General features: G+C 48.9%; 3 protein-coding genes across 3 annotated transcripts in view; all 3 read right to left on the bottom strand.

The window, feature by feature from the left end:
* Positions 1-5,078, bottom strand: part of LOC133361785 (zinc finger protein 260-like) — a 15,422-nt gene extending 10,344 nt beyond the window's left edge. Inside the window, exons 1-2 of the mRNA XM_061580778.1 lie at positions 5,010-5,078; positions 663-1,609 (exon numbers count right to left, since the gene is read on the bottom strand). Of these exons, the coding sequence (XP_061436762.1) occupies positions 663-1,579 (917 nt within the window). The 5' untranslated portion in view covers positions 1,580-1,609; positions 5,010-5,078. The remainder of the gene's footprint in view (positions 1-662; positions 1,610-5,009) is intronic.
* On the bottom strand, positions 1,604-8,568 carry LOC133361789 (zinc finger protein ZFP2-like). Its single transcript, XM_061580785.1, has 2 exons — positions 7,338-8,568; positions 1,604-1,609 (listed from the first exon to the last, which is right to left on the bottom strand). Exons 1-2 carry the CDS (start codon positions 8,511-8,513, stop codon positions 1,604-1,606), a joined length of 1,182 nt encoding a protein of 393 aa, XP_061436769.1. The 5' UTR covers positions 8,514-8,568.
* On the bottom strand, positions 8,538-22,078 carry LOC133361788 (zinc finger protein 93-like). Its single transcript, XM_061580784.1, has 2 exons — positions 21,582-22,078; positions 8,538-8,541 (listed from the first exon to the last, which is right to left on the bottom strand). The coding sequence occupies exons 1-2, from the start codon at positions 22,076-22,078 to the stop codon at positions 8,538-8,540; spliced, it is 501 nt and encodes a 166-aa protein (XP_061436768.1).

The following is a 22,078-nucleotide window of genomic DNA, read 5'->3' as shown; positions in this document are numbered from 1 at the left end:
ATTAAACACCATATCAATGCAAATATAAATATAACAGTGGAATACTTAGAAGCTTATTGGCTCTTGCTCCTGATTCTTCATCTAACCAACCCACAGGTCAACAAATACTTGCCGCTCTTACTCTGCAGGTTGAACCCAGGAATTCAGTGTTCAATTTCACGTTCTTTTCATTAAAGGCCTGTGACAAAGGTGCATCTATTGGAGCTTCATTGTCTCAAGCCTACCCATCTACCGGGTCTCCATTTGACTTTGCATTGTCTAAGAAGTCCACCCACACCTCCACTTCCACAAACTGCTGGGAGTTGCCTAGCTCTGCCTCGCAGTCAGAATTCTCCTCCTGCTTCACGTTGTCTCCATCGATGTGAAGGTACGATTTTGGAGTTGAATCTTCATCTTCACAGTTTACCGTCACTTTTTCGCTCTTCACCATCACTTCACATTTCACCTTCACTTCTTCGCTCTTCATCACTTCTTCACATTTCACCTTCGCCTCTTCACATTTCACCTTGATACCTTTAAAAGTGTCCAAGCTGGGATTCACTTCTGGTTTCATGAGGGATGGCCTCATTGCAGCACTTTGACTTTCACAAGCCAATTTCAGACTCCATTTCTTGGGGATCTTCTGATGCTTGTGTGTCCTCTGGTGTCTTTTAAGAATTGATGACTGTGCAAACGCCTTCCCACACAGAGCGCAACTGAAGGGTTTCTCTCCCGTGTGTGTTCTCTGGTGTCTATGAAGACCTGATGACTGTGCAAATGCCTTGTCACACACAGTGCACTTGAAGGGTTTCTCTCCCGTGTGTGTTCTCTGGTGTAATTGAAGATGTTGTGAATGTGCAAACGCCTTCCCACACACAGTGCACTTGAAGGGTTTCTCTCCAGTGTGTGTTCTCTGGTGTAATTTAAGATATGGTGATTGTGCAAACGCCTTCCCACACAGAGTGCAACTGAAGGGTTTCTCTCCCGTGTGTGTTCTCTGGTGTATTTTAAGATGTTGTGAATGTGAAAACGCCTTCCCACACAAAGTGCAACTGAAGGGTTTCTCTCTCGTGTGAGTTCTCTGATGTAATACAAGAGCAGATGACTGTGAAAACGCCTTCCCGCACAGACTGCACTTGAAGGGTTTTTCTCCTGTGTGTGTTATCCGGTGTTTTTTAAGAGGAGATTTATCTGAAAATGCCTTCCCACACACACTGCACTTGAAGGGTTTATCTCCCGTGTGTGTTCTCTGGTGCGATACAAGACCAGATGACTGTGAAAACGCCTTCCCGCACAGACTGCACCTGAAGAGTTTCTCTCCCGTGTGTGTTCTCTGGTGGTTCCTAAGAACTGATGAATGTGAAAATGCCTTGTCACACACAGTGCACTTGAAGGGTTTCTCTCCTGTGTGTGTTCTCTGGTGTATTTTAAGATGTTGTGAACGTGCAAACGCCTTCCCACACAGAGTGCAACTGAAGGGTTTCTCTCCTGTGTGAGTTCTCTGGTGCTGTGTTAAATGTCCAACACGATCCGTGCTGTATGGACGTTGGTCGCGTTGTTGCCTTTTTGTACCGAGCTCCGCTGAGTGCCTTTGTTCCATCAAACCAATTCTGCAGATGAAGCGTCACAGCTGCAGACAGAAAAAAGAGAATATCCACACTATCTACGTCAGTATTGAGGCACAAAGGAATGCATATATACAGTCACACATGACTTGCATGTCTATACTCATTCATATATTCATGATAATATGAAAAAGATTCCCAAATTCATCACACGGGCACACAATTAGAGGGCCAATGGTCAACCTGGAAGCCCTCGTATCTTCAAAATGAATGTTAACCTAAAACTCCAAGCACACAATTTCAGTTTTCTGGCTACAAAAAGAATATTTATGAAAAAAAAATGCAGCTAACATAGAAAAGGGTGTTGAAAATAATACTATTTTTATTATGCAGAAATGCATAAATTAATGTTCAATCGCTAACTTAGAGGCATGAAGCCAGGCTCAGATTTCCTTGAATGCTGGGATGAACAGATCTAACTTCAGCTGCATATGTGCAGTGTTAATTTCCTGTTTCCATTCTCCTAAAAATTTTCAGAAGAAAAAAAGTATATACTATTGTTTTGATTTAACCTCCGTGTTCAATTGAGTTAATATACTTTACTGCAAATACAAACTTGACACTGTAACACACACTGGCATGGACAAAAGGTGGTGGTGTGTTCAGAACCATGCCTGGCCACCTTCATATGCTCAGTATTAATGCTTCCCCACAATAAGTTAAGTTTTCACGAATCAATCACGTTTTTTGTCGAAGATAATCAAACTTTAATTGTGATAACACTATGTAACACAATTTTTGTTCCTGGGTACTAAGTGTTATTTTTTTATTGCTTATGCCTAAGAGTCTAGAAATTGGCTATTATTCCCCACAAATTTTGCTTTTGTGACCAGAATTGTACGTGAACGAAAATAACAAATTCACCAGTTTTTTCATTGAAAAGAGGTAAATTTCTAAATATCACTGTCCTGGTCACAAAAGCAAAGTTTGTGGGGAATAGCCATTTTTTGCACTTAAGAGGCAAAAGCAATTAGGAAATAACACATACTACCCAGGAACAAGACTTTTTTTTTGGTTACACAGTGGAAAAACTGCGCCACCGCTCCCCACATAGATAAACTCTTACATACACATATATTTCAAATGAATGCCATGTAAGTGTGGATCACTTGTCAGCGTGTCATGAGAATGATCCAGGTGTCAAGGGATGACTGACTGAGATGATTAACAGATGCACCAGCTGTTTTTCCTGCTGTCTTGCTGCATTTGAGGCACCCAGCGTTCCCACCCATTCATGTGATTGTTGCTACTCCAACCTCATTGTTGTTGCAGAGCAAATACCTCCAACTCCCCTGCAGCATACGTCAACGGGCCTCTTCGAGAGGCCGATCTTGACAGCAGGTCTGATCAACTCCACATCCTCCAATCTCTTCTCTAGCCAATGCCATGCCCGTTTAGCCCGTAACATCTGGACTAACAGAAGATGATTGTGCATGCTGTCTGTTTATGCGGAATTCATGACCCAACCAATGCAGCCTCCCCTGCCAAAGTCTCAGATTATATTCTGTACTGATATTTTAGGGCTCTGTAAGGTTATAATACAATCTTGTTTGGTTCAATAGAGGGGATCATAGGCTGGCCAGTCTTAATTATAAGCCAGAACAGACGGTCCTTTAAATAAGTTAATATTTTGCATCTACAGAGAAAGGAGTAATATCTGTGGCCAAGAAGACTCACAGCTTTGTTTGTTCGTTTATTTCTAAATCCTCTTGTCTTGGTGAGGGTTGTAGCGGCAGCACATTTAGTAGGGCAGTCCAGACTTCCCTTTCCCTGGCGACAGACTCTGGATCTTCCTGGGGAATTCCCAGGCATTCCCAAATCAGCCAAGCGACATATTCCCACCAGCAAGTCCTGGCCCGGGCCCCGGGGACTTCCCTCAGTGGGACGTGCCCGATAGAGTTCCAGGGGCAGTCTATTGGGGGGCCTCGTTACAGATATTGTATATTGATATCACTCGTGGAATGAGGCCTGGTGGCTCGGTGACCCACGTAACCCATTTGGACCCAGCCTGGAATGGCTGCGTGGCACCGTCCTGTGCGCCCACCATCCACAGTACGAAGAGAGGCGGGTGCGATGCCAGTATGGCAGGGAGAGGGATGGTCTCAGACAGACTAGACCTTGGTGATGGACACTCACAGCTTTGTATGGCGCAAAAGTCCAGGCAGCTTCCACACAGTGTTACACAGTCTAATGAAAGAATGCTGCTAGACAAATTTAAAGTGAGACTTTGGCTGCCAAACCAGAGCTGGTCGTGAACACATTAACCAGGTATGGGAGCTCCTCCATTACTTGCAGAACTGCCTGATTACTCATGGAGAGTTGAGCAGGTACAGTGTTGTATGACATGAAATTCCCCGGCAGGTGATTTATTTTGGTGGAACATACGCAAGGCCACCTTTCATGATGGAATTATCCAGGCACAGAACGAGATCATCTAACCCCATCTCCTTGAGTAGCCATTTCCAGATCATCAGCAGATATAACATGGTTGACCAGGGAACGATCCCTTAACTATAACCAGGCATCGATGCGCGTATCATTTTAACTGTAACGAATGCAATTATTTATATGGCTATTGTGAGCTTCTCAAACTACATAATTAATGAAGATGCTATGTAATGTAATGCATGGGGGCAGAGTGAATTTCTGTCACAAGCCAAATTGAACAGCAAATGGCTCCAATTCCTGGTCACGCAGCTTTAGACGGGCTTGCCCAAAATCATAAAAATCGTCAATGAATGTGAGCAGAGGCAGAGACATAAAAAACAAAGAACAACCCAAAGCCCCAAGCCTCGATATGGTACGATAGACCTTAATTACATAAAAAAAGCAGAGACATTACTCTTAATGTTTGATTACTGAGACCTGAGCTAAGCCGGGTAACTTAGTTATTGCTGGATAAATACTATACTTCCGATTAAGTTTGTGAGTGAGTGGGGAGCGGTAGTGCAACGGTTAGCGTGCTGCGCTATGAACCCAGCGAGCCGATTTCTATTCCCACAGAGCCAAGCAACAACATGTGGCTGTCGTCTGATGAAGCTGGTTGGAATTAGTGTAAAAACGTTGTACTCAGATTGTAAATGTTGTGGCTTGGCTCTTCAACACACCGATGTGCTGTACTAGTACACTACACTATACACAACTATACACTACATTATACACTACACTATACACAACTATACACTACACTATACACAACTATACACTACACTATACACTACACTATACACAACTATACACTACACTATACACAACTATACACTACACTATGCACTACAAATTAGTGCTGTACTAGTGACGCATTGGCCACGTTCTGTTTACATGACAAACCTCTTACTAAATGGCTGTGTCGGGTGGTGGCGGGGTTAACGGCACATTTATTTACGCGATCAATCCCAAACAAACCTGTATTATGGCTGTATATTTGGAGTTTGCGTGTCCCTCTCTCTCCGTGGTCGCGTGGATTTTCCTCCGGATCCTGCGGTTTTCCCTGCACATTTAGAGTCAACATCACCACGCGTTTAGAGTAATTGACCGATAAACATTTCCACAAGTTGATAAGCCCACTGTGTTGTGGGCAGGTGGCTTCTGAAAACGAGCGGTGTAGCTCAAGTGGGCTATGCCTGGTAAAATAAAAAAAAACGTAGAAATATTTAAAGTAAAAACAAAGTTTCAAAGTAGTGAGCCAGGTGAAGACAAATTAAACTTAAGAAGAGAAAGCAAATGCAATCAGGCGAGGGCAGGAGGCAAGGCCCCGCATGGCTAGGCCCCGCGTTGTAATGTTTCAACCTGGACATCGATTCCATACTCGGTGCTACTCAATTGATATCCCTACGAGGGAGAAGGAGCGAGGCTCTACCTGGGTTAATAACAACAACCACCACAACAACAACAACCACCACGATGTAAACTTCTCACCTCGGATCTCAGTGAGCGAGCGTGCGCGAAGCGACCTGATAACTCGTGACGTCATGTGGCAGCAGCAGGTGACATGACGTCACTTGCGGGGTTCACACAATCCTCTTCCCCAACGAGCAGCAGGGTAACTGAATACAGTATATTATAGTAATAGGTTTTTACCCTTTTAAACTGGTACTAAACTGACACCTTTATACAAGGCATCATGTTTGCAATAACCACAACACAAGTAGTCAAAAATGCAAACAAAAAAAGCAACTCTGATAATGATAATATGCACTGTCCTTGAAGTTGATTGGTCCACACCCGAGACGGCTTTCCCTGATACTGCACTGTGTTTGAGTAGTACGCCTTCTGGTGTCATCTGGTTCTATGGCTCCCTCTCTTGAACAGAGACCCATTGGGTGCGTGAGCTCAACAATAATGTGAACATTGTGTGTGGACACTGTTTGTTGTCGCAGTCGGGGGCACAGGTGGTGCATTGGCCAGTCATCTCAGTCAGTCGACCCATGACACCTGGATGTGCCCCGTGCACATAGCCTGGCACAAGCGCCGTGGTGACGTCACCGCCACTTAGTGGCGAATGGCGGTTGTTACTGTGTGTATACACTGTGCGTGTACAGACTGTATACTGTGTGGGTAAATTGTGTCTACGCTGTGTACATGGTGTGTAGACCTTGTGGGTACACTGCGTGTGTACAGTGGGTGGTCCGAATCAGTCGGGCGGCATTATCTTTACATCGGCTGCGCTATGCTGTGTGGAAGCTACCTGGTCTGTTGCTCCGCATGATGCTTCGGTTCTTCTCGGCCAGTTTTGCCCTCCCTTCTGTAGGCATGTGAAACGTGGACCCCTCTAAATGGAACATCTGCGCCGGTTAGAAACATTCAGGCTGTCATGCCTACACTCAGATTGAGGGAAGCCAAGTAGAAGCACATTCTCTATTTATTGCAGAGGTTCAAGGTTCAAATCCGACAGGCACGTCTGGCTACTCCAGTAACATTTAACAAAATATGCACCGTCTGCTTAACAGTGGATGTAAAACATACGATTGTCATTCAAAACGCATAGGTCATTGCATGTTGGTGTCATGGTCAATATTTGGGCAATTTCAAACATGATCCAGAAATTACCTAATGAAGTTTACTCATCAATCATCACCCCCTACCAGAGGTGGGACAAAGTCATTGTTATGCAAGTCCAAGTCGAGTCTGAAGTCATCAAATTCATGACTCGAGTCTGACTCGAGTCCAAGTCACATGACTCGAGTCCACACCTCTGCCCCCTACTGACAGACTCATGCCCACATGCAGGTGACAGCAGTGTCACCTTATGACAGAGGCAGCTGCCACTTGAAGGTGCTCTTCGAACGTTTGTGATGAGATATGAAACTGAGTTGCTGAGGCAATTAAGCAAGCACCATATCAATGCAAATATAAATATAACAGTGGAATACTTGGAAGCTTATTGGCTCTTGTTCCTGATTATTCATCTACCCAACCCACAGGTCAACAAATACTCGCCGCTCTTACTCTGCAGGTTGAACACAGGAATTCAGTGTTCAAATTCACGTTCTTTTCATTAAAGGCCTGTGACAAAGGTGCATCTATTGGAGCTTCATTGTCTCAAGCCTACCCATCTACCGGGCCTCCATTTGACTTTGTATTGTCTAAGAAGTCCACCCACACCTCCACTTCCACAAACTGCTGGGAGTTGCCAAGCTCTGCCTCGCAGTCAGAATTCTCCTCCTGCTTCACGTTGCCTCCATCGATGTGAAGGTACGATTTTGGAGTTGAATCTTCATCTTCACAGTTTACCGTCACGTTTTCGCTTTTCACCATCACTTTCTCACATTTCACCTTCACTTCTTCGCTCTTCATCATTTCTTCACATTTCACCTTCGCCTCTTCACATTTCACCTTGATACCTTTAAAAGTGTCCAAGCTGGGATTCACTTCTGGTTTCATGAGGGATGGGCTCATTGCAGCACTTTGACTTTCACAAGCCGATTTCAGACTCAATTTCTTGGGGATCTTCTGATGATTGTGTGTCCTCTCGTGTCTTTTAAGAATTGATGACTGTGCAAACGCCTTCCTGCACAGACTGCACTTGAAGGGTTTTTCTCCTGTGTGTGTTCTCCGGTGTTGTTTAAGAGCAGATGAATCTGAAAATGCCTTCCCACACACACTGCACTTGAAGGGTTTATCTCCCGTGTGTGTTCTCCGGTGGTTCCTTAGAACTGATGGAAATGAAAATGCATTCTCACACAGAGTGCAACTGAAGGGTTTCTTTCCCGTGTGTGTTCTCTGGTGTCTATGAAGACCTGATGACTGTGCAAATGCCTTGTCACACACAGTGCACTTGAAGGGTTTCTCTCCAGTGTGTGTTCTCTGGTGTAATTTAAGATATGGTGATTGTGCAAACGCCTTACCACACAGAGTGCAACTGAAGGGTTTCTCTCCCGTGTGTGTTCTCTGGTGTATTTTAAAATGTTGTGAATGTGCAAACGCCTTCCCACACAAAGTGCAACTGAAGGGTTTCTCTCTCGTGTGAGTTCTCTGATGTAATACAAGAGCAGATGACTGTGAAAACGCCTTCCCGCACAGACTGCACTTGAAGGGTTTTTCTCCTGTGTGTGTTATCCGGTGTTTTTTAAGAGCAGATTTATCTGAAAATGCCTTCCCACACAGAGTGCAACTGAAGGGTTTCTCTCCCGTGTGTGTTCTCTGATGTAATACAAGAACAGATGACCGTGAAAACGCCTTCGCGCACAGACTGCACTTGAAGGGTTTTTCTCCTGTGTGTGTTCTCTGGTGGTTCCTTAAAACTGATGGATATGAAAATGCCTTGTCACACACAGTGCACTTGAAGGGTTTCTCTCCTGTGTGAGTTCTCTGGTGCTGTGTTAAATGTCCAACACGATCCGTGCTGTATGCACGCTGGTCGCGTTGTTGCCTTTTTGTACCGAGCTGCGCTGAGTGCCTTTGCTCCATCAAACCAATTTTGCAGAGGAAGCGTCAGCTGCAGAGAGAAAAAAGAGAATATCCACACCATTTACGTCAGTATTGAGGCACAAAGGAATGCATATATACAGTCACACATGACTTGCATGTCTATACTCATTCACATATTCATGATAATATGAAAAAGATTCCCAAATTCATCACACGGGCACACAATTAGAGGGCAAATGGTCAACCTGGAAGCCCTAGTATCTTCAAAATGAATGTTAACCTAAAACTCCAAGCACACAATTTCGGTTGTCTGGCTACAAAAGGAATATTTATGAAAGAAAAATGCAGCTAACATAGTGAAGTACCCGTCGAGGACGCTTGACAACGGAGTTGAGGCACACGTATATTTATTTAACAAGTTGCCAGTACAGGACAGCACTAGAGGGGGTAGCGGCCCCCTCACCCGTATAACTCAGGGAATACCCCTAGCTATCCATAGCCTATCCCCTGAGTCCTCCACTAAAGAGCTAGGGGAGGCTGTCTGGCCCGACACTGGTAATCGGGCTACGGTACCCGGAGTCCCAGAGCACTGGCTCTGGTTCACGGGACCACGCCGCTGGCTCGAGCCTGATCCCGTGGGGCCCTGATAAGGGCGGCGATCAGGGGGAGTCCAGGGCTCTAGCTACGACGTCTTCCGACTTCTTAGCTTAACTATAACATAACTGACTAAGCCCATATAACGACCCCTTTTTATACCCAACCCTCCTTGAGGGGTGGGGCCCCGGGGGATCGTAACGCCGAACCAGCCCCCCCCCAGGGTGTCTGGCTCGGACGTCGCAGAGGGCATCTCCCTGTGCACACACGTAGCCCCGCCCACTGTGTTTCTTTCCCATAGGCTGCCATGCATAACGGCCCTCTCTCTAACATCCCTACATCACTCCCCCCCGCATAGCTCGCAGCCGTCCCGGCTGCAACAATTTCAACAAATGAATCTTTACACCTTGACTCCCCCCGTGTGTGCCCATTTTTTCATTTAACAGAACGAGAATTGAACAACAACACTAACAATGCCCCTAAAGGGAGAACAAACCGACGCGCCCCCCCCCCCCCGAATAAATACGAAATCCGTAGAGGCAAGATATGTACATTTCCCGGAACCCTCAGCGCACACACAACACGCACACAAGACGCACACACACACACAGCCATAATACAACAACGCGCCAAGAGCGCCACACGAACGCAGCGTCCAGTAACAATAGCACACGAAAGTGTACCAGAAAACGCAAAAAAAATAAAAAAAATTTTTCTTATTTTCGTTTCGTTTTCACTTCTTGTTCGCGTTCCAGTGTTTTTATAAGAGTCTGCGCATTTTAGCGCGCGTCCTTGCCGCAGGCCCGTCACAAGGGCCAACCTCAGATGGCGGACCATTCGGTGGCCGCTGTCCCATCCGAGGCGAGTCCGCAATTGGAGTGGCGGGACCCTCGGCATCCCCCGTGAGGGATGTGCGCGAGCCCGTCATTCCGGGAGAACCTGGGGGCGGGGCAACCGGCAAGACGTCAGGTGAGATCAACAGAGGCGGACCCTCCGGGTCGGTCGACCCCTCACATGCTTGGCCCTGCGCGTGTGGAGCAGAGCCCCGCACCGCAACGAAGGGTTTTAGTCTAGAGGGGTGAACGAACCACCGGCGCCTCCCCCACTTGATACGAACGCACTGCGGTCGCAAAACCTCGACCACCTCGACGGGGCCCCGCCATGGCCGTACCAGTTTCGAGGAGGTCGCAAGCGGTACCTGGGGACAGTGCAGCCATGCCCTGTCCCCTGGCTTCCACTGCAGCACGTGCGCGCGCGCGAGTCTGAGGCGCTCATTCGCCTTTTGGCGCATGCGGGAATTGAGCATGGCAGCATCCCGCGCCTCAGTTAGCTTTTGAAGGTTAAATTTAACGTGCTCGTCCAATTTTATTTTACCTAGAGGCGCGGGGATCTGCAGCTGTGCCCGAACAGGTGGGTCATGTTCGCGACCATACATGAGAAAGAAGGGTGAAAATCCCGTGGCAGCATGGGGGGCCAATCGATATGCTGCCAGGACCCCTTGAATTTGCAAGTCCCAATTGGTCTGTGACTCCGAAACCAGGTGCGACAACATAGACGTGATGGTACGATGCAGACGCTCGACCATCCCGTCAGTTTGTGGGTGATAGGGAGAGGTACGAATCTTCTTTGTACCTAGGAGATCACAGACTTGTTTGAGGAGGTTCCCGGAAAAATTTTTACCCTGGTCGGTCAGCAGCCGCTCCGGAGCACCTTTGTCCATGACGTAGCCTTGGACAAAGGCGTCCACGATGGCTGCTGCCGACTGATTTGCCAGGGGCCAGGCCATAGGCCAGCGTGTGAAGTATTCGACCCCTGTTAGCAAATATCTATTGCCCCTAGGGGTGGCGGGAAACGGCCCCAGGATATCCAACGCTACGAGTTCGTTCACCCTGGAGACTGTGATGGACTGCAATGGCGGGTTCGACTCCCGAGCTGGTGGTTTGCGTTGCGCACACCGGGGGCATGCTGCCAGCAGATCCGTGACATCCCGTGTCATGCCCGGCCAAAAAAAATCCAGCTGGAGCGAGGCGAGGGTCTTTTGGGTACCCAGGTGGAGGAGGCGCTCATGAGCAGCCCACACCACCTTACCCCGTAACCCCGCAGGAACTATCAGCCGGTGACGGTGGGATTTACCGTCCCAATGCATGAGCAAGCCTGCGTGTATTTCCCAATTGTCGGCATCACCCGTCCCACACCCCCTCTCCCTGGCGCGACGACGCAGCGCGAGGAGGGAGGCGTCCTCCATCTGGAGGCGTCCCCACTCAATCACAGGCAACCCAAGCAGGGAATCCCTTCCCTGTTTCCCGATCTCATCGGGGAGCGATGTGTCAACATCGGCGGCGGCCGCCAGGACTGGAACCGTCATGTCCCCAGCTGGCTTGCAACGCCCCGACCCCAGGAGGCATGCGCATTCGGAGGTGGTTGGCATGCGCGACAGAGCGTCCGCATTTGTGTGGCGAATGCCCTTACGATAGGTGGTGTCAAAATCGAATTCCTGGAGGACCTCCAGCCATCGGGACAATTGTCCCGATGGCTGTTGAACCTTCAGGGCGTACTGCAGTGCCGCATGATCCGTACGGACAGTGAAATGCTGACCGTACAGATATGGGCGGTACTGTTGGATGAAGAAAACAATTGCCAACAGTTCTCTACGGGTGACACAATATTTTTGCTCCGCTGGAGACAACACCCGACTGCCGTACGCAACCACCCGTTCCACGCCATCAACCACCTGGGAAAGCACGCCTCCGATACCTGTGTTGCTCGCGTCGGTGTCGAGCAAAAACGGCCTCGAAAAATCGGGGTAAGTCAAAGGAGGAGCCTTCACCAATGCATCCCGAAGGGAGCAGAAAGCTACTTCCTCATCCCGACCCCAGTGGAACCGAACCCCTTTTGATGTCAAAGCATGTAGGGGTTTGGCAATTGTAGCAAAATTAGCGACGAACCGTCGGTAATATGAAGCGAAGCCAATAAAACTCCTCACCTCCCCCACCGAGGTCGGAATTGGCCAGGAGCTGACACACTGCGTTTTGGCGGGATCGGTAGCAATACCCGAGCGCCCCACGATGTGCCCCAAATAACGCACTGACTCGCGAAACAAATAGCATTTTTGGGGCTTAAATTTCAAATTAGCAGCCCGCATCCTTTGGAAAACCGCCCGCAGCCTCTGGAGATGTTCGTCAAAGGTTCTTCCAAAAACAATTACGTCATCCAAATAAATCAGGCACGATTCCCATTGCAATCCAGCCAAAACCAATTCCATCAACCGCTGGAAGGTTGCCGGCGCTGAGTGTAAGCCCATCGGTAACCGGTTGAATTGGAACAGGCCGTGCGGTGTACGGAAAGCGGTTTTAGGCTTCGAGTCATCGTCCAGAGGAAGCTGCCAGAATCCCGAAAGTAAATCTAGTGTGGAGAAGAATCGCGCTCCCGCCAAGGCGTCCAGCGATTCGTCCATCCGTGGGAGCGGGTATGCGTCGGCAACCGAAACCTTATTAAGGCGACGGAAATCTACGCAAAACCGCAACGAGCCATCCTGTTTCTTAACCAGGACAATCGGTGCTCCCCAAGGGCTGGTAGAGGGAGAGATAATGTCGGCGGCTAACATGTCATCGACAGCCGATTTGACATGGTCCTTTTCGGCGGGACTCAACCGAAAAGGATTTTGGCGAATAGGCGCGCTGTCACCCGTGTCAATATGGTGACGCAGCAGGTGAGTACAACCCAAATCGTATTTATTCCGACTGAAAACGTCGGAAAATTCCTTTAGCAGCGATCTAAGCCGTTGGCGCTCTAAATTGGACAGGTTCGTCGATCCCGCACAAAGCGCGTCGAGCCACCCTTCATCGCCGTCCGAATGCGGGTGCGTCCGAGCAGCAGTGTCAATGTGGTTCACGGCAGGTTCCTCGCAGGGCACCGGCGTCGCGTGAGCGAGCACAGTCCCTTGGGGAACCACTACTGTCTGCGACCCGACATTGAGGACCGCGATGAAGGGATCCTCGTCCCCCCTTACGATGGTCTGGGCCGGAATTAAATGAGGCCCATTAACCCCGGCCCTAGACGGCCCCAGCACAACACCCTGATCCCCAACACCCTTAGCGAAGGGCCTACGAAGTTTAAGAGGTACCAGCATTTGTGCCCCCGGCGGCACACGCACTGTTTTTACGACAAACGCCGGTACCGTCGCGAACGCCGTCCGAGTCGCTACAGGGGAAGGCAGGAACGCCATACGTCGCCCCGACGGAAGCTCAATGCATCCTTGGTCGATCAAAATACGAATTGGCATCCTGCCCAAGAAGTCCGTCCCCAGCAGGCACGGAACTGCCAGTGAGGAGGAGACAAAAATCGGCCCCGACAATTTGATGTCCCCGATAGAAATTTGCGCTCGAATCTGTCCCACGATGCCGAGAGAGCCCCCGTTAGCGGCATAGAAAGGGACATTAACCGGTAGCAAAGGACGGCTCTGCACCGGTAGAATATTGTAAATTAGTTCCGAAATAATTGTCGCCGATGCCCCTGTATCGACTATGATGCGTACCTCCACCCCATCAATGTAACCGACCACGGCCGACGATCCCGACGCCGCGGCCACCACGCGATGGGCCAACACGGACCACCGCTCGGGCTCGATTTGAGTCCCCGCAGTGATCCGCGCCGGTCCATCGCAGCGCCCCACCGGCCCCCCGTTCGTTACGGTGCGAGAGTGTGCGACAGGTGGGTGCGTTGGCCAAACATGTGAGGTGCCGCGACTCGCCGGATCATGGTGCTGGAGCTTGGGAGGAGGAAGAGGAGGGCCGGCGTCCTGTCGAGGCGTCGTCCCCCGCTGTCGAGGAGAACGGCACCCCGAGGCGACATGGCCCCGGATGCCGCAGTTGAAGCACCGCGGGAGCGCCGATGGAGACGATGGACGGTCGAAACGCCTCGACCCGTCCCGACCCGGCCGCGCCCCCGTCGTCTGTTGCCGTCGATGGTCGACGGCATAAAGTTCTTCTGACGGAAGGGTGGCTGCAGCCACCGCACGCCCAGCCGATGCCCTGTTTGCCTTTCGCCGCTGCTGCAGAAGGTTGGCGTGGAGGAGTCGCGCAGCCTGGAGGGAGGTCATTTCTGCATCCCCTTGTGCGATGACGACGATGTCGAGGTCGTCCGCCAAGAGGAGGATCTTCTCCGCGACCATTGCGTCCACGCCGTCGTCGTCCATGCGGGGAAAGGCTGTTTTTGCCAGCGCCAGAAGACTTGTCCGGAAAGCCAGAGGCGACTCTTTTTCACCCCGCCTGCGATCGTAGAACTGCTGACGGCATTCGGCTGAAGGTCCATAGACCCCGGCCAGCAGCTGTAGCGCCATTGGTAGTGTAGCCCGCTTCTCTTTTGGCGCCGACGTGAGTGCGGCGAGCGCGTCCCCATCGAGGAGCGCCGGCAGCGCGCAAAGGGCCTCCTCGTCGGACCACCGCGCCATCTCCTGATGGGCGAGGAAGCGTCGCCGGAAGCCGCCCCAGTCACCCTCCGCACCGATGAATTCTTTCAGCGGGGGCAGTCTTTGGTGAAGCGCAGCGGTCGATGTGGACTCCCGCAGGTTGCTTTCACCTCCCTTTGGCGGTGCCTCGGCGCGACTGGCCGATGGCATCGCCTGTCGCGGCAGCGATGACGCATCCTTCGGCTGCGATGACGCTGCAGCCCCGGCGACGGCGATGTCGGAGCCGATGTCTAAGCTGGCCACGCCCCGAACAGCCGCGGCGTCCATGGCGGGAAATTCAAATTTTGAAGTCGCTGAAATGGCGGGAAAGTGCTCCGGCCGCCGGTTCTCCTCGCCCTGCGGTGGACCACCAGCCCCCAACCGCGTAATGCCTTCCAGTGTGGCGGCAGCGGCATAAAGTAGCTCCGCCAGCCGTTCGTGAGCCAGTCGTAGTGCATCTGGCTGCGGCCCCTCTCCATGCTGACGTCCCGGTGAGAAGGCGCCAGGCTCCGGCTGCACCCCATCTTGTTGCTCTGTCTCGGGCTCGGCGATTTCCGCGGCGTCCTCCTCTCGTGGTACCCTGGTCCGAGCTGTATGGCGCGTTTCCATTTTTACCACTTCTGACGCCAGATGAAGTACCCGTCGAGGACGCTTGACAACGGAGTTGAGGCACACGTATATTTATTTAACAAGTTGCCAGTACAGGACAGCACTAGAGGGGGTAGCGGCCCCCTCACCCGTATAACTCAGGGAATACCCCTAGCTATCCATAGCCTATCCCCTGAGTCCTCCACTAAAGAGCTAGGGGAGGCTGTCTGGCCCGACACTGGTAATCGGGCTACGGTACCCGGAGTCCCAGAGCACTGGCTCTGGTTCACGGGACCACGCCGCTGGCTCGAGCCTGATCCCGTGGGGCCCTGATAAGGGCGGCGATCAGGGGGAGTCCAGGGCTCTAGCTACGACGTCTTCCGACTTCTTAGCTTAACTATAACATAACTGACTAAGCCCATATAACGACCCCTTTTTATACCCAACCCTCCTTGAGGGGTGGGGCCCCGGGGGATCGTAACGCCGAACCAGCCCCCCCCCAGGGTGTCTGGCTCGGACGTCGCAGAGGGCATCTCCCTGTGCACACACGTAGCCCCGCCCACTGTGTTTCTTTCCCATAGGCTGCCATGCATAACGGCCCTCTCTCTAACATCCCTACAATAGCAAAGGGTGTTGAAAATAATACTATTTTTTTTATGCAGAAATGCATAAATTAATGTTCAATCGCTAACTTAGAGGCATGAAGCCAGGCTCAGATTTCCTTGAATGCTGGGATGAACAGATCTAACTTCAGCTGCATATGTGCAGTGTTAATTTCCTGTTTCCATTCTCCTAAAAATTTTCAGAAGAAAAAAAGTATATACTATTGTTTTGATTTAACCTCCGTGTTCAATCGAGTTAATATACTTTACTGCAAATACAAACTTGACACTGTAACACACACTGGCATGGAAAAAAGGTGGTGGTGTGTTCAGAACCATGCCTGGCCACCTTCATATGCTCAGTATTAATGCTTCCCCACAATAAGTTAAGTTTTCACGAATCAATCACGTTTGTTGTCGGAGATAATCAAACTTTAATTGTGATAACACTATGTAACACAATTTTTGTTCCTGGGTACTAAGTGTTATTTTTTTATTGCTTATGCCTAAGAGTCTAGAAATTGGCTATTATTCCCCACAAATTTTGCTTTTGTGACCAGAATTGTACGTGAACGAAAATAACAAATTCACCAGTTTTTTCATTGAAAAGAGGTAAATTTCTAAATATCACTGTCCTGGTCACAAAAGCAAAGTTTGTGGGGAATAGCCATTTTTTGTACTTAAGAGGCAAAAGCAATTAGGAAATAACACATACTACCCAGGAACAAGACATTGTTTTTGTTACACAGTGGAAAAACTGCGCCACCGCTCCCCACATAGATAAACTCTTACATACACATATATTTCACATGAATGCCATGTAAGTGTGGATCACTTGTCAGCATGTCATGGGAATGATCCAGGTGTCAAGGGATGACTGACTGAGATGATTAACAGACGCACCAGCTGTTTTTCCTGCTGTCTTGCTGCATTTGAGGCACCCAGCGTTCCACCCATTCATGTGATCGTTGCTACTCCAACCTCATTGTTGTTGCAGAGCAAATACCTCCAACTCCCCTGCAGCATATGTCACGGGCCTCTTCGAGAGGCCGATCTTGACAGCAGGTCTGATCAACTCCACATCCTCCAATCTCTTCTCTAGCCAATGCCATGCCCGTTTAGCCCGTAACATCTGGACTAACAGAAGATGATTGTGCATGCTGTCTGTTTATGCGGAATTCATGCCCCAACCAATGCAGCCTCCCCTGCCAAAGTCTCAGATTATATTCTGTACTGATATTTTAGGGCTCTGTAAGGTTATAATACAATCTTGTTTGGTTCAATAGAGGGGATCCTAGACTGGCCAGTCTTAATTATAAGCCAGAACAGACGGTCCTTTAAATAAGTTAATATTTTGCATCTACAGAGAAAGGAGTAATATCTGTGGCCAAGAAGACTCGCAGCTTTGTTCGTTTATTTCGAAATCCTCTTGTCTTGGTGAGGGTTGTAGCGGCAGCACATTCAGTAGGGCAGTCCAGACCTCCCTTTCCCTTGCGACAGCCTCTGGATCTTCCTGGGGAATTCCCAGGCGTTCCCAAGCCAGCCAAGCGACATTCCCACCAGCATGTCCTGGCCCGGGCCCCGGGGACTTCCCTCAGTGGGACGTGCCGGATACAGTTCCAGGGGCAGTCTATTGGGGGGCCTCGTTACAGATATTGTATATTGATATCAGTCGTGGAATGAGGCCTGGTGGCTCGGTGACCCACGTAACCCATTTGGACCCAGCCTGGAATGGCTACGTGGCACCGTCCTGTGCGCCCACCATCCACAGTACGAAGAGTGAGAGGCGGGTGCGTTGCCAGTATGGCAGGGAGAGGGATGGTCTCAGACAGACTAGACCTTGGTGATGGACACTCACAGCTTTGTATAGCGCAAAAGTCCAGGCAGCTTCCACACAGTGTTACACAGTCTAATGAAAGAATGCTGCTAGACAAATTTAAAGTGAGACTTTGGCTGCCAAACCAGAGCTGGTCGTGAACACATTAACCAGGCATGGGAGCTCCTCCACCACATGTAGAACTGCCTGATTACTCTTTGGTTCTTTCGGTTAAGTCACGTCTAAAGATAAAATAATAATAAAATAATACAAATAAAACATAATAAAATTATTCTCACGACGTTTCGGCCACAACGCAAGCAGCCGTCCTCAGGTGAAAACCAGGTCCGTCGAGGCGACAGTCTGAATGAAACAGCACACGAGCTTTGAGCATATATATAATCTATATAAATAAAGCAAACTTTGTGCATATGAACGCTTTTTTGGGAACCAAATTGTGCCAACACCACCAGATGGCAAAAATCTAACATTGTCCATCCTCAGTTTAACACGTAGGCTTTCGCGACCAATGTTATTCATAATCAACTTTTTGGGTTTAGATCGCGTTTATTTATAAATGTGTCGTAACCCTCCACCACCCGACACGGCCAATCAGTAAATAAGTGTCACGTTGACAAAGACAAATAGTTCACTGCTTTAATTGCAACCAGCATCATCGGGCAATTGCCCGATGATGCTGGTTGCAATTACCAGCGAAACGTCGTACTCAAATTGTAAATGTTGTGGCTTCAACACACCGGTGGGCTAAAGCAGTGAACTATTTGTCTTTGTCAACGTGACACTTTTTTACTGATTGGCCGTGTCGGGTGGTGGAGGGTTACGACACATTTATAAATAAACGCGATCTAAACCCAAAAACGTTGATTATGAATTGTCCATCCTGAAGCTTTCCAAGGGCAACGTATTTAAAAGCTGTCCTCATGAAACAAACAAGCCCCGCTATTGTATAACACAACCACAAAACCGTGACAATATACACATTTACAGCTTTCTTTGGCAGAATTAAATTATTCTAATAAAGCCAGCATGGCAAGACATTACTTTTAATGTTTGATTCCCGAGACCTGAGCTAAGCCGGGAAACTTAGTTATTACTGGATACTATACTTCCGATAAAGTGTGTGCGTGAGTGGGGAGCGGTAGTGCAACGGTTAGCGTGCTGCGCTATTAACCCAACGAGCCGATTTCTATTCCCACAGAGCCAAGCCACAACATGTGGCTGTCGTCTGATGAAGCTGGTTGGAAATAGTTTCAAAACGTTGTACTCAGATTGTAAATGTTGTGGCTTGGCTCTTCAACACACCGATGTGCTGTACTAGTACACTACACTATACACTACACACTACTATACACTACAGTATTATACACTACACACTAGTGCTGTACTAGTGACGCATTGGCCACGTTCTGTTTACGTGACAAACCCCTTATTAATTGGATGTATCGGGTGGTAGCGGGGTGAACGACACATTTATTTATTTACACGATCTCACACAAACAAACCTGTATTATGGCTGTATATTTGGCGTTTGCGTGTCCCTCTCTCTCCGTGGTCGCGTGGATTTTCCGCCGGATCCTGCGGTTTTCCCTGCACATTTAGAGTCAACATCACCACGCGTTTAGAGTATTTGACCGATAAACATTTCCACACGTTAAATTTCGATTTAAGCTTTCGTGACTGCAGGGGTTCATCTTCTTGGTTCTTTCGGTAAAGTCACGTAGAAGGGAAGTAATAAAATAATCAAAATAAAACATAATAAAATCATTCTCACGACGTTTCGACCACAACGCAAGCAGCCGTCCCTCAGATGAAAACCAGGTCTGTCGACACCTGGTTTTCACCTGAGGAAGGCTGCTTGCGTTGTGGCCGAAACGTCGTGAGAATTATTTTATTATGTTTTATTTCTATTATTTTATTACTTCCCTTCTACGTGACTTTACCGAAAGAACCAAGACGATTTCCACACGTTGATAAGCCCACTGTGTTGTGGGCAGGTCGCGTCTGAAAACGAGCGGTGTAGCTCAAGTGGGCTATGCCTGGTAAAATAAAAAAAAACGTAGAAATATTTAAAGTAAAACAAAGTTTCAAAGTAGTGAGCCAGGTGAAGACAAATTAAACTTAAGCAGAGAATTAAAGCAAATGCAATCAGGCGAGGGCAGGAGGCAAGTCCCTGCATGGCTAGGCCCCGCGTTGTAATGTTCCAACCTGGACATCGATTCCATACTCGCTGCTACTCAATTGATATCCCTACGAGGGAGAAGGAGCTAGGCTCTACCTGGGTTCACAACAACAACAACAACCACCACAACAACAACAACAACGATGTAAACTTCTCACCTCCGATCTCAGTGAGCGAGCGTGCGCGGAGCAGCAGCTACCTGGCAACTCGTGACGTCATGCGGCAGCAGGAGGTGACATGACGTCACTTGCGGGATTCACACAATCCCCTCCTCCAACGAGCAGCAGGGTAACTGAATAAATTATGTTAATGAGAGGGGCCCATGTCAGGTGATGGTGCTTGACTGCCGTCCCCGTCCCAAATAAGCATTTTACTGGAACGGAAATCGGTAGACGTGACGTCACGCTCAAAATCCCGGTGGGGGGGTAATTACCTCCGTGACATGACGTCACTAGTGGGGGACACCTAACCCTCGCATATCACGCCGAGTTAATGAGGGGTGACGTCAGAGAGCGAGATCAGGGTTAGAGTTCAATTTTATTTAGATTCCATTTCTGTGGCTCCCTCTCTTGAACAGAGACCCATTGGGTGCGTGAGCTCAACAATAACGTGAACATTGTGTGTGGACACTGTTTGTTGGCGCAGTCGGGGGCACAGGTGGTGCATTGGCCAGTCATCTATATCAGTCGACCCATGACACCTGGATGTGCCCCGTGCACATAGCCTGGCACAAGCGCCGTGGTGACGTCCACGCCACTTAGTGGCGAAAGGCGGTTGTTGTGACTGTGTGTATACACTGTGGGTGTACAGACTGTATACTGTGTGGGTAAACTGTGTGTACGCTGTGTATATGGTGTGTGTAGACCTTGTGGGAACACTGCGTGTGTACAGTGTGTGGGTGGTCCGAATCAGTCGGGCGGCATTATCTTTTCATCGGCTGCGCTATGCTGTGTGGAAGCTACCTGGTCTGTCGCTCCGCATGAAGCTTCGGTTCTTCTCGGCCAGTTTTGCCCTCCCTTCTGTAGGCATGTGAAACGTGGACCCCTCTAAATGGAACATCAGATTGAGGGAATCCAAGTGGTCGCACATTCTCTATTTATTGCAGAGGTTCAAGATTCAAATCCGACAGGCACGTCTGATGGCTACTCCAGTAACATTAAACAAAATATGCACCGTCTGCTTAACAGTGGATATAAAACATACGATTGTGTCATTCAAAACGCATAGGTCATTGCATGTTGGTGTCTTGGTCAATATTTGGGCAATTTCAAACATGATCCAGAAATTACATAATGAAGATTACACATCAATCATCACCCCCTACTGACAGACTCATGCTCACATGCAGGTGACAGCAGTGTCACCTTATGACACTGAGGCAGCTGCCACTTGAAGGTGCTCTTCGAGTGTTTGTGATGAGATATGAAACTGAGTTGCTGAGGCAATTAAGCAAGCACCATATCAATGAAAATATAAATATAACAGTGGAATACTTGGAAGCTTCTTGGCTCTTGCTCCTGATTATTCATCTACCCAACCCACAGGTCAACAAATACTCGCCGCTCTTACTCTGCAGGTTGAACCCAGGAATTCAGTGTTCAAATTCACGTTCTTTTCATTAAAGGCCTGTGACAAAGGTGCATCTATTGGAGCTTCATTGTCTCAAGCCAACCCATCTACCGGGTCTCCATTTGACTTTGTATTGTCTAAGAAGTCCACCCACACCTCCACTTCCACAAACTGCTGGGAGTTGCCTAGCTCTGCCTCGCAGTCAGAATTCTCCTCCTGCTTCACGTTGCCTCCATCGATGTGAAGGTACGATTTTGGAGTTGAATCTTCATCTTCACAGTTTACCGTCACTTTTTCGCTCTTCACCATCACTTTCTCACATTTCACCTTCACTTCTTCGCTCTTCATCATTTCTTCACATTTCACCTTCGCCTTTTCACATTTCACCTTGATACCTTTAAAAGTGTCCAAGCTGGGATTCACTTCTGGTTTCATGAGGGATGGGCTCATTGCAGCACTTTGACTTTCACAAGCCGATTTCAGACTCCATTTCTTGGGGATCTTCTGATGATTGTGTGTCCTCTGGTGTCTTTTAAAATTTGATGAGCCTGCAAACGCCTTCCCGCACAAAGTGCACCTGAAGGGTTTCTCCCCCGTGTGTATTCTCTGATGTATTTGAAGACCTGATGACCATGCAAATGCCTTGTCACACAGAGTGCACCTGAAGAGTTTATCTTCTGTGTGAGTTCTCTGGTACTGTGTCAAATGGCCAGGACGATCCGTGCTGTATGCACGCTGGTCGCGTTGTTGCCTTTTTGTACCGAGCTGCGCTGAGTGCCTTTGCTCCAT

The sequence above is a fragment of the Lethenteron reissneri genome, unplaced genomic scaffold (assembly GCF_015708825.2).
Source record: "Lethenteron reissneri isolate LAM-NWPU_2019-01 unplaced genomic scaffold, ASM1570882v1 scaffold_124, whole genome shotgun sequence".
NCBI lineage: Eukaryota > Metazoa > Chordata > Hyperoartia > Petromyzontiformes > Petromyzontidae > Lethenteron > Lethenteron reissneri.
This window is presented reverse-complemented; position numbering and strand designations above follow the sequence as displayed.